Consider the following 25500-nt stretch of genomic DNA (forward strand, 5'->3'; position numbering starts at 1 on the left):
ACCAATGATCTTTTGCCTGATATGATTATTGTCCTCTGAAGGATCAATTTTAAATCCATTCCATGTATGTAGGAACATTGTTGCATGCAGAGTTGTTATCCTTGTCTTGCAGCAGAGACACAAAATGAGTAGTGGAGATAGTGGTTGTACACTTCGTACAATTGTACTTTGTCAACGCTCTTCAAAGAACAAGCATCCAATGCCTTCAAATCCTTTCAAAATAGTCGTTGCTTCACTCTTCCAGTCTTCTGCAATGCTTAGACGAGATTAAATCCATTGAACATCCTTTGAAGCTCTAAGTCTTGCATCTCCTGATGAACTTTAGCTTCTGGTGATCTTGCTTCTGATGACGTCATCACTTCAGGAGCACTTTTGTCTTCAGGAGCACTTCTCTTCAGACGCTTTAAGCTTCCTTTTTGTTGATTCCTTTGCTCTCTTTTGTTCTTCCAGAACCTAATAGTGATTCCAAATTTTTGTCTATGGTCCTGTACACTTGAACAAATATTAGCATATCCAATTGACAATTTTTAATACCTTGTTATCATCAAAACCTTCAAAGGGTAATGTTAAACACATTTTGTTCCAACAAATGTATCCTTTATATAAACAGGAACCCAATGCTCACGCTCTTCATATGAGGACTTAATCCACTCATGCCCCTGTAGCTGAAATTTCTCCACCATTTCGTGCCATTTATCTATAAATTGTTGCCTTGACCAAGACTTGTAAATGCTCGAGTTGAAATATCTCATAAAGTCACCATCTTCACTTATTACATGACCAAGCTTCTCATGAACCTTTCTTAGTATATGCCAAAGACAAAATCGGTGTCGAGTGTTTGGAAACACCTAACTAATCGCCACTTTCATTGCTCTATCTTGATAAGTTATTATTGCAGTTGGAGGTTTCCCGCCCATTGCTCTGAGCCTTGTTTTCATCAACCAAGTGAAATTATTTGACGTCTCATCTATAAGTAAAGCGCAACCAAGTAACCTTGACTGAAAGTGATTATTCACACCAATAAAAGGAGCAAATGACGTTTTGTACTTATTTGTGATATATGTTGTACCGAATGAAATCACATCTCCAAATTCTTTATAATCATCTCTACCTTTTGCATCCATCCAAAACACATTTCTTACACGATCTTCATCATCCAAATCAATTGCATAAAAAAATCTAGGATTTTCTTCTTGCATAAGCATAAAACACTCCAACATTGTTGTTGCTTCTCCCGACTCTAATGCCAAACGACGACTTTTATCTAAATGATTTCTAATGTCTTTCTCCAAGCAGCTAATGTTTTCATACCCTCCATGTTGTTTGGCCATTGTGGCGAAAATTTCGGTTGTTTTCACCCCAACATGTTGTAAAGTTTCAATACAGTTCTTTTGAGACTTATTGATTCTTCTATGACAAGAAAAATAATGTGCATATGTTGGAAAAACCTTATGATTGTGATCTTTAATTAAGCTATGAACAATCCATTTTCCATTGCAATTTATTTTGATGCGTAAGCTGGCCTCACAATCCACCTTCAAACAAGGACGTGGTTATGTGCGGTGGATTTTTTTCTTCTTCTATATCTTGTGCAAGCATAAGTCACATCAATAAATTCCGTAGAAACCTTTGAACACTTACTAGTTTTGATGGAAATTCCAAATCTAACAAATTTAGCATAAAGAGAGTAGAATGAGTATGCATTTTCTTGTGACTCAAATTCCATTCCGATATAAGGTTCTTGACTATCATTAGCTCCTAAATCACAACACATGAATCATTATTGGTAGTCTCATTAACAACTTGCTCTCCATTCCCATCAACAACTTGATCTCCATTACCATCGGTGGCTTCCATTAATGTTTGATCCTGGATCCATATGTGTTCGATTCTCTGAATCCTGGTTCTGGGAGTGTAGTTCCTTTCAAAATTTTCTTCATGGAACTCTAAGAGTATATGACTGTGATCAGATGTATATCTTAGGAGATGTTTGTTGATATATTGGGGAAGGGGACCACATTCTAAACTACACTTAGCTCTTTTATCTGTTTTTTTAGCCTAGTTTCCATAAGGAAGACAACATCTGGATTCTAGACACTTACTTTTTAGGAGCTTCTTAAGTGTCCTAATTGCGGATGAGTTCTCAAGTCCTCTGCAGTATCATGATAGAGTCTTCATGATTGCTAATTTCCACTGAGTGAAAATATTTACAAATTTATTTTAAAATATATGTTATTTTTTTAATTCGAAAGTAAAATAAAAAAATATTTGAATAATTATTGATATATTATGTAACAAAATAATATTGAATATCAAAAACATGTATTTTTTAATCCGACGTTTGTTAATCCAATACAACCCCAAAATTCAACTCTTGAAGAGTGGTAGCGGCAACTCCTCCGTTCGGGCCGATAGAATACTTTGAGATAATTGCGGCAGTTTCCTCCATCAACAACCACAGTTCCACCATCCCTTTTTCTTATTCTCCAAAACCTAATTTCTCATTCTTCAAACCTACCTTCTTAATTTCATTCACTCGTTTTTTCTAAAACCTAAAACCACAATTCTCAATTCACTTTTCCCTTTATCTTCCACACATCCTTCCTACCATGTCAAACAGAAACCGCGGCCACCCTCATCAACCACCACGCGCCGCCATATCACCACCACTCCACGATCCCATCTTCGCCATGCGAGGCGGTGGAGGCCATCCACCCCATCCATCTCTTCTAGACGATTTCCGCGAATCTCAATTAGGGTTAGGCCACCGTCTTCCCCTCATCCACCCTGCCGCCGTCATTGAAGAACGTCTCGCCGTACAACACGGTGAGATTCAAGGCCTATTAGGTGACAACCAGAGATTTGCAGCCACACACGTGGCGTTAAAGCAAGAACTCGAAGCAGCTCAACACGAATTACAGCGAATGGCGCATTATAAGGATTCACTTAGGGCGGATACGGAGGTGAGGATGAGGGAGTTGTATGAGAAGGCGGGTGCATTGGAAGCCGAGCTTCGTGGCACTGAGGTAGCTAAGGCGGAGCTGCAACAGATTCGTGGTGATGTTAAGGAGCTTAGTGCTGTTAGGCAGGATTTGTCTGGTCAAGTTCAGGCAATGTCGCAGGATTTGAGTAGGATGACTGCTGATTTGAAACGAATGCCGGCTTTAATGGTTGATGTTGAGGCTATAAAACAAGAATTGCAACGTGCAAGGTGATACCAGTATTAGACTTTAGAAACCAATGTTTTAACATGCTGTTTTGCGTTATTAGTTATGCTGCGATACTTGATATTGCGAAGACTTGCGCATGAATATGACATTGTGATTTAGAAAAAATTTGTGATTGCAATTCAAAAAGTTTTGACATTGTGACTGCAATTTATATGTTGCATACAATTATGATTGTTTTTTTGAATTATGTCACTAGACATTAACAATATATTTACAAGAGTTGCAATTTTATAATCAATAATGGGGAAAACCCTTTCACAACCGTAAGGTGATAGTTACATGGATCAAATGATACTTTCATATGATGTTCTAGTCCTATTATAAATTATGTGAGATGACAGATCATTTAAGTCTAAATCAATTTAATGATTTGTCGCATAGCATGTAAAGGCCTGTAATATGTATATATTTGTGATTTTAAATTATGTTTTGAATGTTAGGTGTGTAGGTCAGGTGAGACCCAATATATTATATATCTTAACACTACTCTTATTTTCTGTTGCCTGTTTTCCTTTAGAGCTGCCATTGAATATGAGAAGAAAGGATTCACGGAAAACTATGAACATGGTCAAGTGATGGAGAAGAAGTTAGTTGCTATGGCTCGGGAGATGGAGAAACTTCGTGCAGAGATTGCAAATGCAGAGAAAAGAGCGCATGCTACTGCTGCCGCCACCGCTGCTGGGAATCCAGGTATACAATTGTGCATGTGTGTGTATGTTTATATTTGCCTTGTGGAATTTCTGCGGGTTAATTGACTTAATCTTGCTTCCTTTCCCTGAAATTAAGAATTTAGTGTAATAATGTTCTAACTCTATTTTCTGGTCTTTGCTTTGATTTCATCTGTAGGTCAAGGGTATAATCCAAATTATGGCAATGCTGAGACTGGATATGGTGGAAATCCTTACCCTGCCTATTATGGCATGAACCAGGTAACAATATTTTTTATATTTCAAATGTATCTTCTCGAGCATCGTTGACCTTATAATATGCATTTGATATGAGTTGAGAAACTAAATGGACCTGCCATAATCATACTATACTTTTCATTTCTCAATTAAATCACCTCCATTTCGGTTTCTTGGAAAATCTTTGGATTGCTCGGTTCTTTGGCTGAATTGGGAAGAACGGTCAAGCTAATGTATTAGCAAAACCTTTAATTTGTCTATACATACTCATGATAGATATAATGATATAATTAAGTTAAAATATTGATGAATTGGAAGATGTGGGGTCATAATGAAGGTGCTCAGTTGAAGAGATGAGATGTATTAGTAAAACCTTTAATTTGTCTATACATACTCATGATAAAATTAGAGATATAATGATAAAATTAAGTTAAAATATTGATGAATTGGAAGATGTGGGGTCATAATGAAGGTGCTCGGTTGAAGAGATGAGTTGCTTAAGTTGCAGGGGTTGGGTTGAAGATACTTGAAGGCCCCATTAGGTTGAAATTGAACCTCACAAGCAGAATGAGTTTCTTATTCCTAGCCAAATTTTTTGGCAACACGCTCTATTATCCTATGGTGAAGCAAGGTACTCTCAAGCAAGAATTGATCTAGTGGCAGAACAGAACAGACCTCAAGAGGTAGCAACATAGTTTGTTTAATACCATCAAAGGTCAATTCCCAGGTTTCAACATTGAGGACAAGGCTGATAACTAAAAAAAGGAGATTGTTAGGCACGGGCCTGAGCCCAATAGAAGGGAACGATCTGGATGTGTACTCCAGGAGGAATAAATTGTAATTCAGTAATTAAACTTGGTTACAAACTGCAACAGCTAGTTTTATCGTGTGAAATTAAGGGGTGCTGGACTAATTACAAACTCTAACAACTGGTTTTATTATGATATTAATTAAGAGGTTCTGATTTTAAATTAGACATACAGCAGATACATTCAGTTACAAGTTGTGACCGCTGATACTAATGGATACCAAGGGTAACAGGTGATAGTTAAGGGGATTTTGGATTAGGAAAGGAGGCATTGATAATTTTCTAAGAAACTGAGTTGTTCAGTTGTGAACAGAGTGGTCTTATGTAAATAGGATTTTCCCTCTTGTTATTTTCATCGATTAGAATCTTTCTTTCATTGGGTTCCTCTAAGAAACCTGCTATTTTTATCTGGTTTTCCTCTTAACATCAATATTGTAGTATTTATGTTTGATCTGGAGCTTTTTTCTGTATATGAAAGCTTTGTGTAAGATTCAGATGGTCAAATTTGGTAGGTTGTTATTAGGTCCCTTGCCTGACTTCCACCTGTTCTAGTGTTGTCCTTTTGTCGCCATGGCGTTATGGCATGGTGGATTTTGTTCCAGCCCATAGATCACAATGTGTATTTTATCCGCCATAGGTTGCAACCCTGTGTTCATACAGTGAATTTTTGGCTGGCATCCATAGTCTACTATTTTAGGAATGACACCATTAGAGAGAGAGAGTGGGGGTAGCACCTATAGTAGAAAAGTTGGTAGAAAATAGGCTTAGATGGTTTGGACATGTAGAGAGAAGACCTGTGGATGCCGTTGTAAGAAGAGTAGATCAAATGGAGGAGTTAGGTTAAAAGAGGTAGAGGAAGACCTAGGAAAACTTTAAAGAAACCATTAGAAAGGATTTAGAGGTCAATGAGTTGGATCCAAATATGGTTTATGATAGAACACTGTGGCGTCATTTGATCCATGTAGCCGACCCCACTTAGTGGGATAAGGCTTGGTTGTTGTTGTTGTATCCATAGTCCACTATTGATATCTAACATCCAGAATGTCATGTTTTATCTTTGAAACTATTAGGACCCCATAATTAGATTTAATAGAAAGAACACTTTTATCAATAAAATAGGAAAGAATAGGAGAGAAAATAATCCTCCAAGGGTTCCACTCCTGCAATAGAGTCATTCATTATTCACTAAAAGTTAAAATCCTCAATGAATGATCTCTATCCTTTTTCTATCTGTACAAATATTCCTCTAACTAACTAACTAACTTACTTCTCTAACAACTCTTAACTACTCGAATTCTCCTTTATTCTATCCTAGCGGTACACCCCCCTCAAAAATAACCCCCTAAAAAACAACCTTGTTCTCTAGGTTGCAATGTACTAATTTTCTTTATGTTTAATAGCTGTAGGAAAAAAAAAAAAAAAACTCTTTCCCCCAGGATCCCACTATTGCAAGCTTGATAAGCCAGCTTCAAGTGAGGGGTAAAAACTTCTTTCTAGGTCAAATTGATCAACACTTTCCTGAATAACAATGTGGTCAGAAAATAAAGGAAAAAAAGTATTTTTTGCTGCATCTTCACCTTTGACTTTCTCCTCAATCACCTCTACTCCCTCTTTATCCTTCATTATTGTCCCTTGACAGCGTTCTTGTTTTGTATCTTGATTTTCCAGCACCAATCACCAATCTGCTGCTTGCTTCATTTCTTGTTTTTGCAGCACCCAATCCCATGGGCGACTCCATCTCTACTTGGCATTTCTACTGCCTTGGCCCTATAACAAGTTTCTTGTTGATTGCATTCCCCCTTTTGACCCAGAACGTGACCATCACAATCTCCATCCTTTTTTAAGTCTTGCCTCTACTCACTCTTCGCCATCAAATGATGATTCTTGATCTCTAAATTTTGATTTTATCCTATGTCTTCTTGCTCTCAAGAATCCAATATTTTATCATCATCTGTTGAAATTTCTTCATCGAGTGCTCCAGAACTTCTCATCATAGATATGGAAAATGACTCTTGAACTAGATCTTGATTCTCTTGATGCTAAGAACAAAACCAAAACATTGTCGCATCATCCATGCTCATGAACACCCATTGAACTTATGGAATCCATGAATTTCTTGCACCTCAATTTTTTTTATTCTGCCTTTGCAATCCTCCCAATGTGGTCTATCCCTGTAAGTGTTGGCAGCTTCACCATATGCGCTTCATCTCAAGCAATGCTGACACTCCTCGAAGTCCGACAGGTCGGACCATTTTTCTTAGGACCCCATAAATTAATATTAATTGAAAGAACACTTTTATTAAAAAAATATTAAAGAATACGAGAGAAAACTCTCCTCCAAGGGTTTCCCCTTATACAATAGAGTCACTACTCTCCACTAAAAGTTTACAATACGTGATGAATGGTCTCTATCCTTATATTATCTTATTTATACAAGTATTCTTCTAACCAACTAACTAACTATTCTAACAACTCTTAACTACTCTAATTCTCCTTTATTCTCTATCCTAGCAGAAACTGGTCAGTTTAAATTGGTCAATTGTTTATCTGTGGATGGCAAAGTTGTATTGCATAGCTTTCAAAGAGCATAATTCATTTACTACCCTCAATGTATTTGATTAGTTCATTGACAACCCTAAATGAAGTTGACTATAGATTATGGGCCTGTTTGGATCGACTTATTTTTGAGCTTATGAAGAATACCTTATGCAAATAAATAAGCTTTTATGTTATTCATAAGTTCTCACTAACGATAATTGTGTCTTCATAAGCCGTTTTTTCATAAACTACCTTGACAAGCTTATGAATAATACATAAAAGCATATTTATTTGCATAAGCTGTTTTGCGCAGGCTCAAAAATAAGGCAATTCAAATGGGCCCTATATACTGGTAGAAACTCTTGTATGATATGGACATGTATTGCCATTTTCCACCTTTAAGTCGATTTGGATATATTGTTATTTACTAATACTGGTAAATTTCATGTACAGCGGCCTGGTGGCGAGAATTTTCAGCAGTATGCACCTGCACCTGTACCTGGACCTGCCGCTTGGGGTGCATATGATATGCAGCGAGTTCAGGGACATCGATAGACTTCTATCCTGCTAAGAAATCTTATTTCTGGTATCCTGGGCTGCAACTTTCTAGATTGATTAGGGGTCCTACTCATGGGCCTCATGGGAATTTGTTTCTTAGATGCTCCTCAAAATCGTATTTTTATCGGAGGGTTCATATCAGCTAGAGCATGCAGTAGATGATGTTTGTCTGTGGTGTCAATTAATGGATATTTTGCTTTATAATAGCTTATTTTTAAGCTTGCTCCTCTGTCCTTAGCTTTAGTTTTTCTTCTACTTACATCTAATATTTGATAATTTATGGTTGGTTACCATCAATATTGTTCACCTACAGTTTGATTTTATGTAAATATTAGCGATGTCCACTACCAAGGAGAACAAGGGAAATAAAAGTTGTTCTTGTTCTCTCTTCATTACTTGTAATAGGCTTTCTGGAAAAGGTTAATTGGCTTGAAGTGTAAGATCTCTTTGGAGTTGGTTTTAAATTAAAAGCTGCGAATAGTTGGATTTAATGTAATTTTCAGCTGCTCGAGAAAGCATGGAAATAAAGCTGTTTTTTGTATTCTGCTTTGGTTCATAATATAATAGGCTTTCTAGGATGCAGAATGAAATTACTCAGCACATGAAATCCCAGGTTAAGCTCTTGATAGCAAGGAAACTACTGTTAATTAGTCTAGCCTCTTGTTGTCTCTCAAGTAGTAAATGTGGTAACCTGATTTATCTCTAGTAAATGTGCTAACTGAAGCCTAGATACTTTAAAATTGATGAAGTACAGGTATCCAATACGTACCAGGAGAGCATCTATTATTAAATTTCATACGGTATTTTTTTATTTCAAAGAATGTTATTTACACATGTTTTCTTCACTTTTTATTCACATGCTTAAGAGTAGAAATCTAGCATAGCTATGGGAATAAACAATATTTTAGGTTTGTGAAAATTGGAATAAACAAATATTAACTATAACTTCCTACTATCACTCACATTCCTAGAAAAACATTCCTAATAAATATATATTTCTTTTGCCAAACACGTGAGTAGTAATTTTATTCTTGAGAATCATACTAGATTTTTACATGAACCCTCATTGCTTCACCAAAAGCATCAGTAAACTTCGAGCATTTTTGCAAGTAAAGAACCATTGGCTTTAATTGAGAAGCTCCAATAAGAGTTTTATGGTTCCTTGCTACTCATTCAAACGCTAACTTCTACAATTTTATTGGTGAAAAACCTGTCATAGCAGAAATTATAGAACAAAGATAAAAAATCTACATCCATTTCCAACTAGATTTTTACATTGATTGCTACTGCGAAAAATAAATCTTGCTTTTCAGGGAAACCATAAACAATTTAAAATCAACTACATTACAATGAAGAGACATCTAGTAGCCCGGATGTCTTTAGAGTCAGCAAGGTCAGTACCCAGCAGCTATGTCATTTCTAAACTGTTCAGGCTGGTGGAGGAACCAAAAGCCTAAGCCTACTTCTGTATCTTGCAATGCGCTGTGATCGTTCTTCCCTTAAACTACAAGCAACATAAAGAAGTAACAACGTTAGTATATAAATTTTATTTCATCCTGAAACTTGATTTGTCCTAAAAACAAATTCTGGACGTTTTCAGAATCATCAAGTTATAAGACTTCCAGGATGTAACATCACATATAGCATTTTAGTTCTTTTCAGATCTAAACTAGCTAAACAATGAGAGCATTATTAAAGAAAAATAAAATGGCACTCATTGTAACCATGCAGGAACAAAAACTTACGTCAAAAGCATGGAAACTACGCACATGCTAAGAAAAGCAAACTATTTTTATAGTGCAAAGATTGTAACAAAATAAATTCAACACGCTGCATAGAAGTCAAAATTTGAGAATTGGAAGGAATGTAGCAATTCAAATATTCTAAAGACAGACTATCATTCATCGTACAAAAGGCAATACAAGTCCAAATATATTTTGATTCAGAGAAACCAGAGAAGGGGGCAAACTCAGCAAATGCTTGTAAATAAACAGTCTATTACCCTATTTCATTAAGGTTCAAATTTGAACCAATATCAGCATGAGAGAATATTACAATATGATCATGTGTAAGTAAAATTAAAAGAGTTAAACTTTGGTAGTTGTGTAACAGTCAAACTTGATGGCAGTGTAAAAAATTAAACAGAGTCGATCCAAACCATTTCAATATTACATCTAGGATTGTGAAAATAAGCTACTAGCATATAAGTAGCAAATTTTAAGTGATTTAAATGCCAAGAGAAAAAAATTCCTTTCTATCAATATTAAATGACTAGTAGCCATCATTATCGGGTATCTCATTAAAAGGTAAAAGAAGAATATCCTCACAATTCACTTGCAGAAGATTTACAGAACTGGTAACACTATAAAGAAGGGAGCTGCTTCCACTAAACATGTGTTTACAGTCATCAAATCACACCATAAAACAAACAGGGCAGGACGGACCTATGGGAGATATAATGTCAAATAAAATCTTGTTTGCATTATTTAATGCTATAGTAAAAAACATTAAACCAACAAACTAATGTAGTTATGCTCAGTCACTGACAATCGCTCAATCATCAGACCGTCACCACTAAGTATCCACTCACACGCTGCAACACGAGCAAATTCGTCAAGCTCGCATGCCACACAAGTGAGTGTTGTTACGTGCTACCATTAGCCACCCAGTAATCACTCTTCTGGTCCACGCTGGCAAACCCTCTATTTGTTAAGAAGGTTAGTTGTCCAAGTCAGTTTCCTCTAAGTGTGTTTTCTCCCTTGTCTTGTTTCAGTCTCAAATGGCAGACTCTTACGTAATGGGTCCTGGCAACTAACATCCTTTGTGTTCTCTAGCAATCAGTCTATAATGTCCTAAGGACATTGACGGGAACAAACCCAAAGTAGAAGGTTAATTCTCAGTTGGTTTTCTCTTAGCAGTTTATTGATACAAAATTATTGGTTTATCAGCTGACATTTTGAAGGAGGACAAAAGTGTTTAATCAAGTCGAGTTCAATGTCATTGCGACGTGGATCATAGTTTAGCTACATTTTCAACGACTGATCAAGACATTAATATTATGACATTTGGAAGAAGGCCAAAAGCGTTTAATCAAATGATGTTCAACGCCTCTATGGCGTGGTTCATAGTTTAGCTACGTTTCCAATGACTAATTATTTGAATAAAATCCTTGTCCACAATTGACGATGTCAAATTCCTTTTGACTAACGATGATTTCACCGAAATGATGAAAACACATAATGTGCGCACGGTGTTTATCTTTTATGGACATCAACTCAAGACAGCTCATCAGCATTCGGCTGTTATTGCACAATCTTGGAACTTCACGGCTAATCTCTCAATATTTGTTCAATCCAAGATTTAGATACTGGTGCTTTCAATTACATAGTTAGAAATCCTTTATTGTCTCAAAATTGTAACATATGACCCCCTAAGGCCAAATTAAAAGGAATTGGTTAAGTCACACCTCTTCCTTTGTTGCCTTTAAACTCTATCTTTTGTGTGCCTTGTTTTCCTTTAAGTCAGTCAACTCACTTGTACTTGTGGTGCCTGTCTATAACCGTTACATCTAATAATCTGTATATATACATATAGGACCAGAGTATCGGCAGATCACTGGCGCAAGATGCAATCTCACGGTTTTTATTACTACTTTCTATCTCCATCTTCCATGGCTTGAAGGAAATGGTTGACAGTCATTGCATATCTTTCTTATTTGCAGTCATTGCATATCCTTTGAAAAACTCTCCTTTTGACATTATTGATTCTCATATATGGGGTTTGAGTCCTGGAAGAAGAGTTAGGTCACTTAAAATAAAACACAATCATCTACATACCCTTAAAAAAGAAGCTGAAGGGTTAAATTAAGGGGGTGATTTAGATTTTTCCAACGCCTAAACCAATTGAGACCTAATTGTAGCAGCTACAGCACGAGAAGACCGCAATTCGTGGCTGTGAGCGTGGCTTGCTAGCAGAATGCGTCACAGTGGACACCAAGTCCACTCTGCGAAGCCGCTATCGCACCTCAATTGACAGCATATATATATATATGCACAAGCTTGAGGGAGACTGTTGAGATAATCAAGTTATTGAAAATAAATAGCATTGAAATATCACTGTACAGGTAGCCTAGGTTTGTTATAGAGTTAGAATTTATTCAAGTATCATAAGTAGTACAAATAGCTTAATTACTCTTTTATTAACCATGTAAATCAGATCCATATATAAAGCTGTAGGTAGCTGTACTCCTTCAAATACTGTAATGTAGATTTACGATTTCACATATCTGAATGGTTAATCTAGAACATTCAGTAGGTAGCAGTTTATAATGCATTACAAATCCAGTTATGCTATGATGTGACCACAAGTAAAAAAAATAATATGGTGAATAAATAAACAAGATGAAAGGGAGTGTCAAACAAACTTACCGTGCTCGAACTCTTTTTGCACGTTTAATATGTCTCTTCAATAGATCTTGTGTTGATAAGTGCTCAACAGACTTCTCGTCCTGAAAGCAATATGCGTATCAACCCAAAGGATATGGATTATTGGGATATAAAGACATGACAGCATTGAAGCAAATGAACTCTAGTTTCAATCTCAACAGAAGCATCATTTTAAAACATTAGCATGAGTAGCGTACTATCCAATAAACTTAGTTCGATAACACATTGTATCAAAGAAATGGCTATTTTCCATGTTAATATTACCTTAGTCCTAATTACCATGTCTTTATATATTTTAATAGATTGTTTGTGCATATTTAGATTAGGAAATTCTAAATACTTGAAGAAGATTTTCAACTGGTCCTTTGAAACATAGAAAGTTTATTCACATTATTATCTATAATCTATTCTATAACAATATATAGAGGGCTGGATTTTTCCTTTCCAATTTTACCCCTTCATTTAAACTATTTTATCATTTATCATTTTTATAATACTATCTAAATTATCAATTAAAAAATTAGTTAAATCCCATTGAAATAGGAACAATCCATAATAATAGGAACAATACTGGACACTAAAAAAAATATAACATAACACTATAAAGGGAATACACCCTTTTGGGCTGAATTTTTCCTTTCCAATTTTACCCCTTCATTTGAACTATTTTATCATTTATCATTTTTATAATATTACTAAAATTATCAATTAGAAAATTAGTTAAATCCAATTGAAATAGGAATAATCCACAACAATAGGAACAATATTGGACACAATTAAAAAACCTTATTTTTTTTATTTGTCAAAAATATTTTATTATCTTTTTTTTGACAGACAATTATCTATCTATATACAATTAAGTGCAACAGAAAAATAATATAATAATGTGAATATAAATGAAAAGGTTGGGAGCTAACTTCTCAGGTAATTCACAAATAAATTCTTCAGTTCATGCATTTAATTTTCATAAATGGCTTTAATAGGCATTTAACCAGAAAACCCAACCTCTTCTTGCTCATCATCATTTTCATCATCTTTCTTGTTCGAGGTACAGGTATCCACCATAGATGCAGGCGATGGTTTGGGAAGTGACATTGTTACATCTCTCTGTGGTGGCTGACAAGCATAATGAAACAAGATTACAAATAAATAAATAGCAATGTAACAGATGAAAATAAGAAAGATGCTTATGAACTTCAGCCCCAAGAAGCAAATCATTGGGGCTGAAAATTACAAGGAACCATAACATCCCAATCCTTAGTATTGTACGATGAGAAAATTAGAAAGAAAGCATAATTTCCATATTTATTCGCAACCAATTTTGAGAGGATAAATTAGAAAGGAAAAAAATAGAGGTTTCCTTTAATTTTGTTAGGAAACCGCAGCAAACAGATCATCCCAATTCCCAACAAATCTTTTTCTAAGCTTCAGAATAAAACCTAGTAGATTCCCTTTAAAGAAAAAATAATAGGCATCAAACAAACTGTAATAAAACATGAGATCTATTTTATAGAATTATTAGGATCACCAATTCACATCCATGAAAAAGATCTATTATGGTGACAAGAAGCTTCTCATTTAATAATTTGACAGCTTCTTCAGATTATATGGATCCAAATAACTAAACTCAAGCATAATTTCATCACTTCTAACTGACACAGGTCTGGGATAGTTATATCCTAGGCCATGGTTTTAAAACCGAAACTGTGTAGTCGAGTCAAAATTGCAGCCTGGTGAAGTGACCCTGTCCATACTCCATAACTCATCTAAGCCCCATTGCAATGCATTACTACTTGCCAAAAGAAACTAAATGATAGAAAATACCATGCATCTACAAAGAATTAGGATCAAGTAATCAATTTGTACAGTTTTTAAAAAAAATTATATAAATTATGCAATTGATTTAAAATTGCAAACCCCAACTTCCTGTATAAAGGACAAGGTGCAACCAAACATTTAACGAGTTGCCTCAACTCAAACTTATTTATTAGAAGTACTTTCATTGCACAGCATCTAAAATGTGAGTTCAATTATAGCAAAAGTTTGGCAATAGTTGATGCTGCCATTATATATCACCAAGCATACATGCAATCAGTATCATTTCGTTAAGATCATACTAGACTACCAGAAGATTATAGAGTCACTATTACTTGCTTGAACTCATAAGTGGATATACCTGGCTTTCATCATTTACACCATTTCTCAACCATGATCTACAGAGTGCATACAGAGAAGCATCCTCTGTTATTCTGACCTAAAAATTTGAAATGCAACATTGTTACCACAACAAAAAAGAAAAATACCACAAGAGAAAGCATAAATATTAAAATCCATTGGGCTTGTTGAGATATGGCTTAAATAATAGAATTTGATTGAGATCTCCCTCATTTGCTTCAATGTAAATATTTCCTATTTCCATGAGATATGGCTGGCAATCCACCTCTTTTATAAAAAAATATCCCAACCTACCCCACAACATATTACTGTAGCAAACGGGTCAAAAGTTAAAGCTAGTGAACTAGTCAAGCAACTCATCTCCCATCCGTATTTCTTGATTCTATAGTTTTTGTTTCCAATTGTTCATTTAATTTAATTTTGTTAATCGTCTGACACAGTCTAAATTGTTCAAAAATTGTTATAAAGAAACAAATGAAGTTGATGATCGATGCAGGCTGAGTCACATGGACTTTACTGCCTTAAGTCTTCATCTACAACTGCTTCCACTAATACAAGTCTTTGAGCCTTCTTCATGGTTGATTGGGTTATCAAGATATCAAAAGGTTTAGAGCTATGGTTCCTTATTTGTCTCACTTGCAGTCTTTAGCTTGTGAATTTCATCAGCTTGGAAACACTTCCAAACCGAGCAGTACCGAGTCACAACTCTGCTGTCTTTTTTGTCGTTCATCCAGATGTACAGGGATCAAGTCAAGTGACTTCAATTGTAGGACATAGGCACTTTTTTATCTTTATTGATGTGTTTTCTAGATGTATGTGGATCTACGCAACTATTAGGTTTATTTAAAAATTTCTTTAAGGAGTATTTTTCAAGCTGGTCTATTTACATTTTGAACAGTGATAATGCATTAGATTATTTTTCAGCATCCTTTAATTCGAAAAAGAGAAATACATCAGTCATCTAGCCAACTAAGTTGCATCAATCATCTTCCCACATCTTCTCTAAACCAGAACACGCCCTATACCATCTTATTCAACTAACAACTTGGTTGCAAGTTTTCCAAATTGACAGTTTTTGGTTGATCCTACTTTCCTTTAATCCAGCCCTATAACCCTCATAAGCTTGATTTTGTTATAACGAATGGTTTTTCCTAGGTTACTCAACCTCACATAAAGGCTACAAATGTCTCTCCCTTATTGGGAAATTTTTATCTCCAAAAGATGTTATTGCAATGAGCCTAGATTTCCTTATCAAGATCTATTTCCCACCAAATCACCTCCTCCTCAATCTGTCCCAGTCTCTCTTCCCCCCATTCCCATTGTTCCTCCATCCAATAACCCACCCTTTTATCTCTTTACCCACATTCTACTAATTCCAGTACAACACCCTCCTCTCTCTCTAATGCTACAGCAGCCCCTATTTCATGTGAGTAGACAACAAAGATGTGAGCAAGTGAGAGCACAGATATGTATATTTATGTTGGGGTTTGACCGGTCATTTAAGCTTTTTCAGGTCATTAGAGTTTAAAACAAATCACCTATACCATTTCTCTTATCTTTTTTAGGTGAATAGAAGCTATTTTCACCATGACTGACTTCCTGAACTGCCGAACACAGAAATAGAAGCCGCTGTAGGCTTCCATGTGAGTGCCCCCATCAAATGGCCATCAAAAGCTGTTTTGTCGAAAACATGCCAAACCATATTGCCATAGCACATCCATTTCCACATTTTGACAACACTTATTCACATTCAAAAACTTACTAGCAATTACCACAAATTCTATTTTTCCTTTTGCTTTTCTATAAAGCTATTCCTACACCAAACTTCTGAAAGATAATTGCATCATATTTTCCATCATAAAATTAATGAAAACCGCTTCTTTTTTGTTCTTAAATGAAACCATTTATTATAGTAGAAGCACGAGCGTCCTTTTCTCTGACAAGCATGAGCTTCCATTCAATTTTATTCTGTTCTTGATCAGTATTCTATTGCATTTCCTGTGTTAATTCTGTAAACTGTATTACCTCCTCATTCTAATTTTCTTCTTATTTTCCACTATCTCCTGTCCTCTTTTTAGAAAAATTTATTTGCCTCATCACTTGTGTTACTATCTTCATCTTACTCTTGGTTCTCATTTATTTTTTGACACGAGACTATGATATCATATTGTTAAGAGAAGAGATCTATAAACAAGAAAGTAAAAACAAAAATACAAATATGACAATGATATGCAGTTCCCATAGTGTTCTATGAAGAAATCAAACAAGTATTAGCAATCTATTGATACTTATATGACATACACACACAAAAGAGAAAAGCATCTTAAATTCTCAAACTAAGGGTCTATTTGGAAGGGGGTTTTGGAGGGCTAAGTCTATATTTTAAAATATATTTCATATTTCAAGATTGGATCCCGCAAGAAGAAATCTTGCCTTGAGAAATATTCTTCCACCAGAGGTTCCAACGTTATGTGTGTTATGTGAAAGAGGAGAGGAATCGTCAAATAATCTCTTCTTACATTGTGAGGTGACAAACTCTATTTGGTCCAAGGTGTTTCATTGGGTTGCCATTTATAACTCTACCGTATTTGTTTGTTCATTGGGAGTATTGGAGTGGGGAGGGGAGAAATAAGAAAGTCCGTAAGAGTTTATGGCTTATTTGGCAGCAACAATTTGGGTGATTTAGAAATCGAGAAATAACATCATCTTTAATAATGAGGTGAGAGTGGTGGAGGAAATTAAGGTGTTATTTTGGCATTGGAGTTTGAATAGAGTTAAAATTCCAACATGTCTGTATTATGAACGGTGTTGGAATCCAAAAGGTTGTCTTATTAGATGAGCCAGAGGTTATAACAGTGGTAGGATTGGAGGAACGAGGGCTGCAGGTTTTGTTTAGCCTCACTCTGTTATGTGATTGCAGCTCTATTGGTGATGTTTTGTTGGCTGTCCCAAGTATGGGGATTCTATATTTGCGGTTGCGCCACTGTTTTTGGGGGCCTGTTTTGCCAATTTTTGTTTCTGTTTTGCTGTACCTCTAGCTAATAGTGTCAATTCGGTTCGACATAGACACCACCACTAATAATTTGAGAAAATCACATGATTCAGTGTAATTATAGGACGTGTCCAACACCAGGACACGCCTAATCAGATTAAACAGCTGAATTGTAATTACATAAGAGATATACAATATACAATGCAAAGGGTGTAAAGTAAGAGAATTAGGGCTCACTTTTCGATCTCTGACAACAGTTAGTGCATCGTCTCTGCTTCTTTCCCTATAAAACACATCAGAAACATCAATCAAACTCCATAATCAAAACAGAACATGAAAAAACACCAAATTGAATACACCAAAAATCATCCAATTTTTTTTTTTACCTCACAGTTGAATCTCTATGGCCATTGACATCAGAAACCGTAGATCTAGCAGTACCCTAATTGAAAAACCAAAATAAAATTTAATCAAAAATTAAAATTCCAGCTTGAAATAAAAAATCGTAATCACAATAACAATTTCAAATCACAATATTTTCAATTGAATTCACCCATTCACAAACATTAAATCCAATTTATACAATTAAAATTAAATTAAATTCTACATCATAACAAAAAGGGAAAATCATAATCAACATTTAATTAAAAAAAAAATCTCCATTTTACACTTGATCAAAACCAATTTTCACACAATTAAAAAAATTTAAATAAAAAAAACTTCAAAATCGAATTTCAAAACCTTGAGGTGCCCTTTAACAGGAGGCGAAGCAGTAGCAGCAAGATGAGGGAACTGCACGTGCGATAGCGGTCTAGTCACGTGCAAAGCGTGACTTAGATAATCCAAATTCATACCACGAACACCGCCGCCGTGAGAATACAAAAGTGGCGGCTGCGGCTGCGACGGAGGAGGTGGTGGAGGATAACCGCCAACAGCATGATTCGCAGAAGCGCGTGAAGGTGACGCGAATGGGTAAAGAAAAGGGTTTGGGGAACGAACATGAAGCGCTTGTTGTTGTGGTTGCTGTTGTTGTTGTGGATAATGAATCGGTTTCGAATTTGGATTTGGATTCGGATTTGTAAACGGTGCAGTAGGTCTTGATGTGGTGGTGGTTGTGGCGGTTGTTGGAGGTGGATCTAACGACATCGTTTTCGGGTTTTTGAACTGAAAGAAAAGAGTGAGTTTTATTGTGTAGAGAAAAAAAGGAGGGAAAGGAAAAGTGATTAATAACAGAGAGAAGAAAACAAAAAAGTGTTGTGGTTGGGTTTTGAATTATTCGGTGTGGGACCTGAAGAAGTGTAACGTAAGTAACTAGCAGTAAGTGGTTAAGATTTGGGCCTAAAATGGGTACATAATAAAACATCAACTTATCTTACCGTTACTAAAACAGATTTTGAGTAGTCATAATTGTTTTCAGTCTTACGTTTTTAGTATGATTTTAATTTTAATTTATAGATTCAATTATGTGTTGCACGTTAATTAATGAATGAGAAAATGCATTAGTTTATATATTCTTGACATGTCAGAGGTGTGTACCTTCATAGTGCAGACACTCCAACACTTAAGTCTGTAAAAGTAGAAAAATGAGGAGTTTAGGGTTGAATAATAGTGTACCTTTAAGGACTATGAAAAGTCCCCTTACATAGTTAGGAGGTGCATGAGTTGTTGTAGTGACACACTGTGGCGCTCAACAGTTACGGGCCTGTGGGAATCATAACCGTCAAGTGAAATTTAAGGTATGTGGGGGGAGACATTACCATTCGGTTTGATTTGATACCCAAATGTAGTATTTGACCTGTTTGATTGGGCTTATTGGAAATGGGCATTTAGAACATGAAAATTGTTTTTCTCACATCAATTCTTTCATAAACACACATGAAAATGACAGTTTTATCCCTAGTTGTAGTTAACTACCTCTGGCAGAATCGGCAACAGTTAACTACCACTGGGCTCAGTGGTAGTTAACTACACTGCGACCTGTAATTTAACACGGCAGAAGCTTCAGTTTCTGCATTTCCCTTTCAACATTGTAATTATCATCCTTAAAAAAACATTGTAATTATCAAATTTTCCGCCAAAGTCAAATTGCACGAATTCATCCAATTTTTTTGAAGAAAATCACAAGTAAGTAAGCCTAATCCTATTATCATACAACTTAGTTTGATTAGGGTGTTAATTTTGATAAATTTAGCAAAATGTTAGTGTTTATGCTAGTTTGAAAATTTCATTATTTTGTTATGATGGAATGTTGATTATTTTGTTATGATGAAATTTTGTTATATGATAGAATGTTGTTATAATGGAATTTTGCAGTTTAGTTTCACTAGGGTATTATTTTGTTATGAAAATCTCATTATTTTGTTAGATTAGGATGTTATAATCAAGTTATAAAAGCAATATATAGCCAATTTAGTTTAGTTATGTATTTGCATAAGTACAATAATTGATATTAGGGTTTGGTATTGCATTGGTCATGGCTTAAGAAGGCTCTCAAGGTGGTATTTATATCCCTCTATGGACTTGATTTCTCGTGACTTAAGCCCCAAGCAATGAGGGCATTTATGTCTTTCTGCCGAGCTCTAGAGGCTTTCAGAAGTTTCTTGAGGTGGCGCCCTCGGAGGGGCGCGCTCTAGGCTTTAGAGCCCTTTAGGAAGGCGATGAGGCCTCTAGGAGGGTCCTAAGACCATTTGGGAGGACTCCTAGGTCCTTTAGGAAAGTATTGACGGTTCAAGTTACTTTCAATATTTTGAATGATGGTTTCTATGTTAATGTTGGTCCATTTTGAATGTTTTTTTTTTTGTATTGTTTTATTTGTATATATATGTCTGAGAAGAATGGTGGTGCTGAATTGAAAAAGGAGCTTGAGGCCCAGTAGGGTGATACTTAAATGACAAAGAAAGCAAAAACGTCCATGATGTGGTACGACATCAAATGCGAACGATCTGAAGAAAAAAACAATGCGAAGGTGCTGGTATACAATTTCAAGAAGCTGAGAAGGAGTGAAAAGACATGTTATTTTGGTCCACAACCAAAATTAGGTGTCCTAGGAACTGCAGAGGACAATCCTATTGACTTAAGTGATGAGGGAGAAGATTAAAAGTGATTATTGTAATGACTTGTAATAATGTCTTATTTTTTTGGATGTTTTTTTTTATAATAAATTTGAATAATGTTGTGTATTATACCGAATAAATTTTGAATAAGTTTGTGTTTTAATAAATTTTGCGTATTTTGAACGATTGATTAGAACTGCGATGAAAATGAATGCATGAAGGAAACAATTGTTATGGTGTAAATTGACTTTGGGTGATTTTGGAAGTAAGTTTGAGAGTTTGAATGCATGAATGAAACAATTCTTCTGCTTGTGTTAAATTACAGGTCGTAGTGGTAGTTAACTACCGTTGTTGTCAGTAAATGCAGACAATGCAGTCTGCATTCATAAACCAAGCTATTTTCAGCATGTTTTTACCTGTAATTACAAACGGTAATTCCAGATGAAACTCAACCAATACAACAACAACCATCAAGTAATAAACAACAACATTACATAATTTATCAATAATTCATTAACATTACACAAATACGACAATACGTTAATATTACACAAATGTTCGAAATTCCACAAAAGTGAAGCATTATGCAACACATTGCACTAAATGACATCAAATCTCTCTTGAACATTCTAGGCAGCTGCAGTTGGAACGAACACAGAGGTGTAACACATTATTTCAATCATCCTCCTAAACATAAATCCTACGTCGTTATCGTCACGAATAACCTGAAGATAATAAACCATTTTTCACATGTCTTCGTCTTTGTCCGCCCTAAGATCTACACACGATACCTGTACAAATACATGAGATGTACTATGATCTTCACCATAAAACACAAAATATTTGTTAAGTTGTGTCTTCAAGTAATCCAAAGTGTCGGTCGGAGTTAAGAAAACTTTAATCGTCTTCTTGAAAGCAGAATATCAGACATAACCTTCAATTTGTGCATTTTGAGACATGTTGAGCTTCACATAACTTAACAAATAGCAAATATCATAATAAAACAAAATGAAAGGTAAAATACATGATTGTCGAAACATAAACATATATTTATAATAAATGCGGAATATTAATAATCGAGTAAAACGTCGGTGTATTGTACACAACATAAAAGTCAAAGACACACACACACTAGTGTATTTACCTGGCGTTGCCCGGGTTAGACATATAATTAAGGATGATCAAAATTTGGTATGCATAGTATCCGCAAATAAAATTGACCACGAACTAGTACGAGACGAATATCTTAATAGGTACACACAAATATAATAAAAATCATATTTTAAGTACCTGTAAATCGATAGATGCATAACTGAATTTAGTAAAATTATTAACACATATAAAATGAAATAAACATTTTTTAAATACCCAAACACGTAGGAATCCATACCCGTTATTAAATTAGCAAAATTATACAATTGTCGTATTACTTAAATAAAAATCTTCCCGTCGTGAAATTAAATACAACTGAATTTCCTAATTAATAATTTTTTGTTAATTAGTAATTTGTTGTCAAAGTGAAAACGTGTGGTATAATATTTTTGTCTTATCAAAATAGAAGGAATAAGTCTAAGACGTGTCTGCTGATCAGTGGTAAAAACTTGACTCTGTAACTTCAAGAGACATTGTTCAAATCTCACATGGAACAATTGTAAAATGATTATTAGTGTCGCAATTATTAATAATAAAATATAAGGAATAAATTCTACATAATTTCAATTAAGTTATAATAATGCATTTTTTTGTATAAAATATAATTTTACACATTGATATTTGTAAATATTTGCAAATACTTTAATATCCACTAATACTCGTCCAACGAATATTCATACAAATGTGAGAATGACATAAATGTAATTTTTATCAAATAGAGAGAATTAACTACTATGTATACCTGAGGACATCCATTATCATCTGTGATCATAGTAAAGTAACACTTCATTAAAAGTATAGAGAGAGGGTATCGATAAAGTCCAACCTTTCAATATGTAAATTAAATATATGAATAAATATTAGAAAAATGATTTTATCAAAATAACAATCACTTCTTTAAAAATAAATATAATTTAATTTGATACAAATATATAAAATGGATTTTTTGTTACAAAATTATTTTTATCTTTTGATACTTATTTTCTCCTCCCTCCCATGAAAAACAAAATCTTAATATCTTTTAATTTGAAATTGTTTTAGATTTTGTTTTGTAGATCCTGTTAAAAAAAAAAACAATAACAAAGAGAAATAATATTCTTTAAAGTGATCTTTTTTAAAAGTTATAACGAGCAACAACATATACCCTGTTTGTAACAAATTTGAATAAAAATGATTTTGACATTCAATAATTTAAAGAGTTTTTTACTATAAATTAAATTAAAAAATAAACAGAGCATGTTTCACATTAAAAAATCATAGTGGTCATTAACTTTCATAAATAGTTTTTAGCAGTATGAGTTTTTTAGTGGATATGATGAAATTTTAAAGAAATATTTGAAAATTCGAAGGAAAAAAATCAGTTTAAAATAAAAACAAATTTTCCTTCAATTTTTTCAACATATTTGTAAATTCCGTGAGGGTAATGGGTGTGCAGACAAGTTGACGAATCATGGACATTTCATCATTAATGTCGTTTGGTGAGACACTTTACCGCTCTTTGTTAGGGAGGATTTCTTTAGGATTTGGGGCGCCGAGTTTTCGTTACCCATAGCCATTAGTTTCTTTGTCACTTTCTTTATTTTCTTTTGTTTTGCCATTTTGTTTTGAGGGTTTTAATCCCCACCCCCAATTATTTTTCCCCTTTTTTAATCAATATGGGCAGGTGGTAGAGGATGGTGGAAGGTGCCAACCTAGTTGGGATGTCGGACCTTCCACTTGATGCCTTCCCTGTTCTTGATTCATCGAAAAAATAGAAAACTACATTTATTGAAACAAATAAGAGTTTTTCTATTTACACCCCATGTTTTTCTGGTTACACCCAAATTTTCTTAAATTTTTTTTATAATACCAAAATTGCCCTTTTATATAAATTTTCTTAAAACCCTAATTTTATTCATTGTCAGTGAGTTTCACTCTCTTTCACCCCACAAAGCGATCGATCAAACAATTTGATGTTCAATATCAATCTCCATGAAAATTAAAGAGTGAATCAAAATATTTTTCATCCATACTCAATTGGATGTAAGTAAGTGAATTTCTTCTTCTATTTGCTAGTTTCAATTTTTTTCCTTCAACTGCAATGATGCACTGTACGATTACGGTTTTAATTTACATTGGTAAGGTTAACTTAAATTCAGTTTAAGTAGGTTCATGTAAACTCAGTTTAAGTAGGTTCATGTAAACTTACATGAACCTACTTAAACTGAGTTTACATGAACTTACTTAAATTGAGTTAACATGAACATACTTAAACTAAGTTTACATGAACCTACTTAAACTGAGTTTACATGAACCTACTTAAACTGATTTTCCAAAATCGCAGAACTGTGAATCGCAGAACAAGGAAAACACAAAATCAGAACTGAGAACCCATAACAAGAAAAACACAATCGATTGAAGAACAACACTTGCTAACCTGATTTGCTTCGAATTTTCTTTGAAATCATGAATGGACGTGAAAAAGTATGGTTTTGAAAATCTTCGCAGAACACAATCGATCGATTGGAGAATTATGGTTTTGGAAGAAGGGTTTTGGGGTGTAACCAAAAAAGAAGGAATAGGCTTTTTGAAAATCAAATTTTATGAAAGGGTAATCTTGTCATTTTGGGGTGCAACCATGATTAACTAGGGTGCAAGTAGAAAAACTCAACAAATAATGCTAAAATTGAAGTAGCCATTAATTCATTAAACCAAAAATTATTTAACAAATTAAGTGAAATATTTAATGGATATGATTGAAAGTATTATATATAGTTTGTTGAGATATTTACGCTACATAAAATATTAGGAATTCAATAAATAATTAAATAAAATATTTAGTGGATAAGATCAAAAGTTTATTGAGATATTTATGTGAAATAAAATATTAATTTAAAAAAATAAAAAATAATAAAAGTATTGAGAATAAACGTAGAAGTGACATGTGGCATAACCATACTTTATATATATATATATATTACTATTGGCCCCAAAAAAGGTGTTACATTATATATCCAAAAAAAATATGTCGGTGTAATATCAACAAAAAAAAGAATGAACAATGACAAAAAAGTGTCATATTTCATCTAATGAAATTGAATCATCTTCATATTCCGCAATAACTTCAAATTCTTCATTTGCTTTTTCAAGAGTGTCACACAAAATTGGATCGACTCAGTTTGATTCATTTTTTTGTGTGATCACAATTTGTCTCCTCTTTCAAATTTCATGAGTTTTCAGAGCAATCTTGTTGATCAAAAAATTCAAATTCCCATGAAGTTGCCTCTCTGCTCTTGTGTAGCTTCCACTCTGTAGATGATGGACATAGTGGGCAATCATCTTTCCAAAAAGAAGAACAAAATGACTTGGGATTAACCCAAGACACATGATGTGGCTTTTCGGGTTAATCGAAGATCTACCTCTAATTGGGTAAAAAGTCTCTGAAATTCCAATTTCAAGACTAGTTATCTCCACTACAGGCCTATTCTAGTAAGTTTCAACGATGTGACTCATATCCGACAATGTCAACCATTTATCTGGAGGTGCAATACCACTGTCATTTTCGGGAGGATACAATCAATTTAAGATATAGTTATAACGGTCCTCGCCCACATATATCCGCATGTAGTGGTTCATATGCTCTTTCACCTCTTGAATATGCGCTC

The 25500-nt window shown here is 34.4% G+C and overlaps 3 protein-coding genes across 5 annotated transcripts; 1 reads left to right on the plus strand and 2 right to left on the minus strand.

Moving 5' to 3' along the window:
* Positions 1 to 848: 848 nt before the first annotated feature.
* Positions 849 to 1331, minus strand: LOC112419404 (protein FAR-RED IMPAIRED RESPONSE 1-like). Its single transcript, XM_024777050.1, has one exon. It carries the CDS (start codon positions 1329 to 1331, stop codon positions 849 to 851), a length of 483 nt encoding a protein of 160 aa, XP_024632818.1.
* Positions 1332 to 2327: 996 nt separating this feature from the next.
* LOC11446710 (protein FLX-like 1) lies at positions 2328 to 8580 on the plus strand. 2 transcript variants are annotated; one of them, XM_024776187.2, is made up of 4 exons: positions 2328 to 3211; positions 3748 to 3920; positions 4077 to 4159; positions 7929 to 8580. In XM_024776187.2, exons 1-4 carry the CDS (start codon positions 2610 to 2612, stop codon positions 8034 to 8036), a joined length of 966 nt encoding a protein of 321 aa, XP_024631955.1. In that variant the 5' UTR covers positions 2328 to 2609; the 3' UTR covers positions 8037 to 8580. The 2 variants fall into 2 exon arrangements, with proteins under 2 accessions (XP_024631955.1, XP_003595794.1); XM_003595746.4 differs by having other exon boundaries at positions 7935 to 8580.
* A 569-nt stretch (positions 8581 to 9149) lies between these two features.
* Positions 9150 to 18946, minus strand: LOC11443716 (uncharacterized). 2 transcript variants are annotated; one of them, XM_003595747.4, is made up of 7 exons: positions 18393 to 18946; positions 18038 to 18093; positions 17889 to 17934; positions 14661 to 14738; positions 13490 to 13600; positions 12467 to 12546; positions 9150 to 9543 (listed from the first exon to the last, which is right to left on the minus strand). In XM_003595747.4, the coding sequence occupies exons 1-7, from the start codon at positions 18795 to 18797 to the stop codon at positions 9468 to 9470; spliced, it is 852 nt and encodes a 283-aa protein (XP_003595795.1). In that variant the 5' UTR covers positions 18798 to 18946; the 3' UTR covers positions 9150 to 9467. The 2 variants fall into 2 exon arrangements, with proteins under 2 accessions (XP_003595795.1, XP_013464116.1); XM_013608662.3 differs by lacking the exon at positions 9150 to 9543 and adding an exon at positions 9620 to 11826.
* Positions 18947 to 25500: the final 6554 nt, after the last annotated feature.

The sequence above is a fragment of the Medicago truncatula genome, chromosome 2 (genome assembly GCF_003473485.1).
Source record: "Medicago truncatula cultivar Jemalong A17 chromosome 2, MtrunA17r5.0-ANR, whole genome shotgun sequence".
NCBI classification, from domain to species: Eukaryota; Viridiplantae; Streptophyta; class Magnoliopsida; order Fabales; family Fabaceae; genus Medicago; species Medicago truncatula.

What these genes read in the sequence shown, in the direction of transcription:
- LOC112419404 (XM_024777050.1), bottom strand. Translation starts at nt 1,331, where the DNA reads ATGGCCAAACAACATGGAGGGTATGAAAACATTAGCTGCTTGGAGAAA.
- LOC11443716 (XM_003595747.4), bottom strand. Translation starts at nt 18,797, where the DNA reads ATGTCGTTAGATCCACCTCCAACAACCGCCACAACCACCACCACATCA. An exon ending in CATAGAGATTCAACTGTGAG is followed by an intron (nt 17,935 to 18,037) that starts GTAAAAAAAAAA and finishes TGTGTTTTATAG; the next exon opens with GGAAAGAAGCAGAGACGATG. An exon ending in ATGATGATGAGCAAGAAGAG is followed by an intron (nt 12,547 to 13,489) that starts GTTGGGTTTTCT and finishes TATTGCTTTCAG; the next exon opens with GACGAGAAGTCTGTTGAGCA.
- LOC11446710 (XM_024776187.2), top strand. Translation starts at nt 2,610, where the DNA reads ATGTCAAACAGAAACCGCGGCCACCCTCATCAACCACCACGCGCCGCC. An exon ending in CACCGCTGCTGGGAATCCAG is followed by an intron (nt 3,921 to 4,076) that starts GTATACAATTGT and finishes TTTCATCTGTAG; the next exon opens with GTCAAGGGTATAATCCAAAT. An exon ending in CCTATTATGGCATGAACCAG is followed by an intron (nt 4,160 to 7,928) that starts GTAACAATATTT and finishes GGTAAATTTCAT; the next exon opens with GTACAGCGGCCTGGTGGCGA.